Here is a 7,359-nt window from a genome sequence, read left to right on the forward strand (position 1 = left end):
ATCTTAGGGTGTGGATATGTTAAATCCATCCATTTGTTAAAGAACAGTTGATAAGAACATATGTAAAAATTGACTGTTTTTCTGTTAAAGGTATGGACTTGTATAATAGTCTGATCATTTCAAGAGCTTCAACTCCATTTTATACTTAAAACATGTATAAAAACTCAGTTAACCCTTTATAGGGCACTCATTGAAAAACTTTGAAATGTTAAATTTCCATCTCAGGGTGTCATTGTGGTATATATCAATAATAATAATCTGTAATTACATTATTAAAAAAATGTCATTTTCATGCTGAAAATCACAGGAAACGAAGTGATCATATATGGTAACTTGCCCCGTTCTGGTAAAAAAAAATCTAAAAAGAACACAAGATAGAATTTGTTGAAAAAACATGAAATAGTTTAATAAACATTTGTTTAGACCATTTAATAACATTATGAAACCACTTTAACAAGATAATACTTCATAGAAAACATCTAAAATCATGACAGAATATTTTAAATATAGAGTATAATGTAACATTTCATAACAATACAATATAATAATAGGAAAATAGAACAATGGATGGATGTTGCAGTGCCTTACTGCTTTCTCATCATAAATAGAACTTTATCATTTTGCAGTATTTTAGAACCTTCAGTGTCTTAGTGCTTTTTCAACATAAATAAAACTTTAAAATTTTACAGTATTTTAGAACATTCAGTGGCTTAGTGCCTTTTCAACATAAATAAAACTTTAAAATTTTACAGTATTTTAGAACATTCAGTGGCTTAGTGCCTTTTCAACATAAATAAAACTTTATTATTTCACAGTATTTTAGAACATTCAGTGGCTTAGTGCTTTTTCAACATAAATAAAACTTTAAAATTTTACAGTATTTTAGAACATTCAGTGGCTTAGTGCCTTTTCAACATAAATAAAACTTTATTATTTCACAGTATTTTAGAACATTCAGTGGCTTAGTGCCTTTTCAACATAGATAAAACTTTATTATTTCACAGTATTTTAGAACATTCAGTGTCTTAGTGCCTTCTCAACATAAATAGAACTTTGATTATTTCACAGCATTTTAGAACATAAATTTATGTTGAGAAGGCAGTAAGGCACTGAATGTTCCAAAATACTGTGAAATAAAGTTCTTTCACAGTATTTTAGAACGTTCAGTGCCTTACTGCCTTCTAAATATCTATTGACTATCTTTATTTAGGGTTGTGGTACTCAGCAAAGCAGTTGCGTGTTGCATTTAGGCAGAGATGGACCTTGCAAACCCCGCAGAAAACATTGGACCTTGCAATGTTGTCTTTCCTGCTGCAGTACTTGCATGTTTGGCGATGAGTGTAGACAGGAACGTGGAACACGGAGTGGTCGAAACGCACAGCCTCAGTGGGGTTGGAGCAGCGATGTCCTCGGACTGGCTTGGGAACATCAAAGGCAGCTCTCAGACTGTCAGAGCTTCTTCCTAAGCGAACTACAGACAGCCTTTGGTTAGAGGCATGCTTGAACACCTCGATCCGGAAGCTTTTCAGAGACTGGCTGTCCAGTTTCAGTTCCTTGCAGTCCCGCCTGTACATCAGCCAGGCATTTGAGATGGCCAGATCAATAGTGTATGCAAACAGACGCATATACCACCTCTTGGACTTCATGGGGGTGCGGTACAGGTGCACCAACATGTCGCTCTTGTCAATCCCCCCCATGTTGGAATTGTAGCTTTTGATGACTGCAGGACAGCTCACAGGTTCCTTCTTTTTGGATTCACTGGAGAACCTAAAACACGATTTTGTTTTATTGATCACCATTAGTGAAATTTGGTGTTGTAACAGCTCCATAAAAAGTGTAAAAATATAAATGAATGGAGGAAAATAAATGGCTAAGTAAAAAAAAAAATATAAAGGCAACACTGACATCTACAGGAACAACACAATCAGACAAAACTAAAATAAACAATACCTGTAGACAGATGACAGAGGTTCCACTCCCATGTCTGTCGAAAGCAGAGTGACAACTTTATTGTCCTTCCACCTGAGGACCAGGATCCCATCATCACTGACAACGGAGTGACAGGTCCCACGAGGGACACCTTTTTTCTCCATCTCTGTGATGGACTTTAGGGGAGGATGTCCAATTCTGTTGTCCCTTGCAGTTCCTGTGTATCTGAATACATAAATATGGAATGGATGAATAATGGATCCAATGTAAGTGGGTTACATATCCAGCAGTAAAGTGCAACAAAAATGTAATCATTCATTCACTCACTCACAGAAAGTAATTGTTACCTGCAGTTCTGAGTTTTGAGGTACCGGACTAGCTCCAAGCTGGTGAAAAAGTTGTCAGCGAAGATGGCTGTTGTGGTGGAGGATGACATGGTACTGGCCAGGACAGAGACAATCTGGCTGGTGGCGCCCAAGGCTCTTTGTTCAGGTGTCAGGGGGACACCATGGGCCTCCAGCGTAGTCTTGCCCTGGTATAGGACCATGTCATGGATAAATCCATCCTCGGAGGCCCTGGCAAACAACTTAAACCCCCACTTGTCAGGCTTGTTTTTAATATACTGCCTCAAGTTCCCAGCTGTCTTCCCTTTGAAGGCAACCATCACCTCATCCACTGACTGCTTCGGGGTCTGCTCCTCACTTCTGAAGGCACTGCAGAGGAAGGTGAACAATGGCCGGACCTTGAAGAAGCGGTCAGTGGTGCCAGGGATAAGGGTGTTGTCATTGAAGTGGATCATCCTTCTGAGCAGCCTGAACCTCTTTGATGACATGATGTTGGCAATCTGAGGAACCCTGGTGTCCATGGCCCAGTAGTCATCTATAGATGGCAGTTCTACCATGCCCATGTAGATGAGAATTCCTACAAATTTCATCATCTCATCCTCATTGGTGGTGAAGGTGGTGTTAATGTCCTTTTGACTGGCGTACAGGTTGGTGTGATAAGTTATGTGGCTAATGAATTGTGGGGTAAAGTATCTTAAAAAGTACACAAAAGGTTTCCCAATAAAGTTGGGAGCAGAGTGCTGGTACTCAGGCAGAGGTGAATTTCTTAATTTGGTTTTCCTCCAGGTGGTGGGTCTGGGTTTGGGTTTAGTGGGACCCTTAGCTTGCGGTATAACCTGCTCATCTTGATCTTCATTTTCATCCTCATCTTCCCCATCCTGAAGCACCTCCACTGCAGGCTGCACATGTCTCCTCTTGGCAGGAGGACTCATCTCACTTGTGGTGGGAGTGTCCAGGTTGTGGCTGACTGGAATGTAATCAGGATCGACCTCCACATCATCTTCCTCATCCTCTTCGTCATCGCTGATGGCAGGGTTGGCTGGAACAATCACAACCGCCTTCCTCTTTCCATAAAACATGTTTGTTGAAATCTGCAACAGAAAAATATTATAATTATTGTATATTTTTATTACTGCTACTGTCATTATGTGGATAATAATATGCCATATACTTGAAAAGCACTAAAACTAGTCATAATATCACTTATTCAATATAAACAATTAATAATATAAATAATAATACTATTAAGACATAAAATAACAGTTAAGTGATACAAAATATAATACAAAAACATCCAAAATCACTTATTTTCACCATTTTTAGCTATATAATCTTTAGAAGTGAGATATATATGTGAATAAATCATTATAAAAGCTTCTAAAAGCATCAGATAAGATTCTAATGTATTATTTGTTGGTTATAATGCGTGTTTGGTAAACAGAAACTCAAAAATGTGGCTTAGAAACAAAGAACATATGAGTTAAAGTAGGCGAAACTGATGCAGGTCTGTTTTTACTTGTTTTGGGCATATGCACATATATGTGCTCCCTGTTTTTCATGCTATGATTTCGCCAATTTCCAAAAGTCTCACGAAAAAAAACATGTCTGTCATCATTTAGTACAACTTCTCAACCGTGTAATGTGAAAGTTTAATAAACTTACCATGGTTAGTTTTGGAGAGCCGAGTGAAAACGCTAGAGAAATCAAGCCGCGAAGTGGTGATTTCCTGCTCCCGGGAAAACACTGACGTTTCGCGCGTCACAGACACGCGCTGATTGGTCGAACGGCGCAATGGCGCGAACCGTAACAAGCTTAGTCCCTGCTGATTGGCTGGGCCAAATCACGTGACTCGACAAGTATGCGCGAGGCCGCAGTGACGTCATTTAGAAGGTCTCCGGAAGTGCTCAAATATGGTAACTTGCCCGATAAAGGGTTAATGAAAGATATAGTAAAAAAGATTAAAATTAGTAAATTTGTTATTTGCTTTGTTATTTGTGAGAACAACTGCTTCATTACAAATTGTCCCCAGAAGCATTTTTTATTATAGAGAAAATATCAGGGAAAGGTGCTATAGGAAAAAGTTTGATTTATCAGCTTACTGCGCTAGTTGTGAAAAAACTCAAGAAGCATTAGACGAATATTGTGATCACCGTGTTTCTGTTGGTGGCTCTCATGTATGACCAAGTTGCGAAAGTTATTATACAGTAGCAGCCACTCAAAATGGCCCTTCCCAGTCAAAAGCCTGCCGAATGGCAGCTGAACGGCAGGAAAATCCCCTCCAACTTCCAGCCACTGGCCTTCTCATGGACGTGCATTGTTTTTTACTCTGACTCAACCCTTTCAATGAATACAGGGTTTCACCAGGAAATGACATTTCTTTTTAGATCTTAATGTCCACAAAACATGACAGAAAGAATATTTTAGATGTTTAAAAAGAAATTATAGGGGACTAGCCGAGGACCAGCCAAACGCCCCTCAAGGAAAGTGGGGACATTTTCAATGGCTACTACTGAATTTGATGATGATACTGATACCAACGATGATGGTGAAGTCCTGTAGGGCAATTACCAGCTGCATTTTGCTAGCCTGAAAGCATATTACGGTATGAAAGGTGGGTACTAGCTTGCACGTCACCCAATCTGGTCAAAGTACCATACTGAAAGTCCCTCCTTTTTACGGATCAGACTGAACGGCAGCCATCCCAGTATAACGTAGAACTCAACTCTGTTCTACACATATCGATCTGGCTAGTGCCTGGCTATAATAGATTAGACCTGCTGGAGGAAAGCTGCTGCCATCGAACCAGCCACTCATAAGAGAATGGACCAAAATCCACCTTCTTCAACTCCCTTGGAAAACAAGAAGGTAAGGACCTTATCATTTATTGGCTAACTTTCCTGGCTGAGGTTAGAATTAGTAGTACGATGTTGATTGGTTTATTGAAAACAATTCTCACTGAGATTTACGACAAAACATTCACATTGTGTGTCTTTGATGTCTTTGTAAAGTTATTTTTCTGTCATCTTCTCGTGTGTGTTTCTTTCATTTGTCTCGGAGCATATTTCTCCTAGTTCAAAGTTAACATTAAGAGAAGATAGAAACATATATCAAAAAAGTTCTGACAGCAAGGATTTACCTCGCATGTTGGCTCAGCTGTTTCTGCTGCCGTTATCCTATTAGAATCACATTTCTCTCTCAACTTTTCTGACTGACATGTAAAATCACAAATAGCTCACATGATAAAGTAAGTACAACTTAATAGACTGTAACTCATTTTTTCAAACCTCGGCCCATTAGTGATCTGTGGTCAGAGACTGTGTGCTACCCGTATTTCCTATTTATTACTGCCAAGCCTAAGAGAAATGTATCTTGACATTATGCTCTGCATAACCTGATTAACTCACTCCAATGGATGCTAATGCATTTAAATCACGTTTTCTTTTCATATTTAAGAGTTTGTCCAAAGTTTAGACTTTTTATACACAGTGTATACAAAATAAAATTTAGTTTTGTACAGCGTTCAAACAGTGAACTCGCAGCAGCTTAGCAGTGAAATGAAAATTGCATAAAGTGCAATAAACGCTTTGGCAGAAAAAAGGAAAAGAAAAAAACATGGTGCAAAAACATATTGATATGGAAGTTCAGAGCATAAATAAATATGGTGCAAATATGCAGTATTGTTGGATTGAAATTTTTTTTTAAAAATCAGCAAGGGACACCAATAACTGCCTAATAAAAATATAAAATACAGCTCAACACAAGCACCAGGCCAGGGCTAGTTTGACTGAGAAAACGTACCATCCTTCATAACAATCTATGGTTTAAAATTAATTATGTACACGTACAGAACGCATAAAAAAAAAAAAAAATGGAACAACTTCAAACTGAGTGAAAACGCATATCAAGCCAGCAAGTTTCAGAAAAAAGCCTCAGTTAGAATGGAGCTCTGTTAGAAGGTAGTTCATTGCAGAATTTAGTTGCGGCTAAGGCAAAAGCAGATCCACCACTTTTATGCTTTGATTAAAGCATGCTAGTATGTGCTGGTCAGCACACCATAGCAACCTAGTCTAGATGTAAACAAAGTTTGGATAAGAGTTTGTAAAGGCAGCCTTGAAAGAGCCTTGACAGTTGGGTGAATGTCCCAAATGAACAAAAGTTAGATGGCACAAATGTTCAAGATATGTTTCCATCTAGGTAGGAGACACAGTTAAATATAGAAACAATACTTTTTATAGGAGGCTACAGATGCACAAATGAATACATTTTCTTCCCACCTGAATTTAGTGCACAAAGTTAGGCAGTAACTGTCTCTGTAACTAACTTCATCAAAGTAAGACACAATTAACACCTAGGTAGTAATCAGGCATACTTTACAACTCATATATTTTCCATGGCAGTCTGGACGGATCATGGCTTTGCATCTATTTAAGTTTTCTTTTTGAGCGTTCATTGGTTTAATTTCCATTTTGTGTGATTCTAGTTGTTTTTGGTGATATTTTTCTATTCTTATATAATTCTTGTATACTCTCTGCTGCCCACTTGTGTCATTCTCCTTCCCCCAGCTCCCTTCTAGATGCTTCCATCCACATCTGTTCCTTGTTACCCCAGTCTTTGTTCAGTCTCCCATTTATACTCTCCCTGTGCAGTTTCTCACTGCCGGTCCCTTGTCGTTACTTTGCTCCTTTGTGTTTTCCATGACTTCTCCTCGATTTTTGGTTATCAGCATTTTGTTTGTGGACTTTGCTTCTGTTTCCACCATTTGGTTAATTAAATCAGCGAAACTCATCTCTGCATTTGGGTGCTCTAAAACAAAGAAATCCGACTTGAGGCACTTCCATCTGTGGTACTTAAGCCCATCATATGTTATAGTTTTCAAAGCATCTGCAGTCTGAATGGTTAAGCCATACTTTCTCTGACTTTTACATCATTGTATAGTACACAGTACACCTCCAAAAACATTTCACTATAGCAGCAGCAGTAACTGATTGCTCCATTAAAGTACAGATTTACATGAAGCATAAGTCAGTTTGGTAAGACTCAATACTTTTCAAATGAATATGCCATGTACACTGTCTTTTTTTTCTTT

The 7,359-nt window shown here is 38.4% G+C and overlaps 1 protein-coding gene across 1 annotated transcript; it reads right to left on the reverse strand.

Annotated features, from left to right (window-relative positions):
* Window positions 1–1,202: 1,202 nt before the first annotated feature.
* LOC119776933 (piggyBac transposable element-derived protein 2-like) lies at window positions 1,203–4,101 on the reverse strand. The gene is made up of 4 exons (XM_038275589.1): window positions 3,936–4,101; window positions 3,159–3,364; window positions 1,951–2,037; window positions 1,203–1,767 (listed from the first exon to the last, which is right to left on the reverse strand). The coding sequence occupies exons 1-4, from the start codon at window positions 3,936–3,938 to the stop codon at window positions 1,203–1,205; spliced, it is 861 nt and encodes a 286-aa protein (XP_038131517.1). The 5' UTR covers window positions 3,939–4,101.
* Between the last annotated feature and the right edge of the window lie 3,258 nt (window positions 4,102–7,359).

Source organism: Cyprinodon tularosa, unplaced genomic scaffold (assembly GCF_016077235.1).
Source record: "Cyprinodon tularosa strain WSP-4 unplaced genomic scaffold, ASM1607723v1 ctg97, whole genome shotgun sequence".
In the NCBI taxonomy this organism is placed as follows: Eukaryota; Metazoa; Chordata; class Actinopteri; order Cyprinodontiformes; family Cyprinodontidae; genus Cyprinodon; species Cyprinodon tularosa.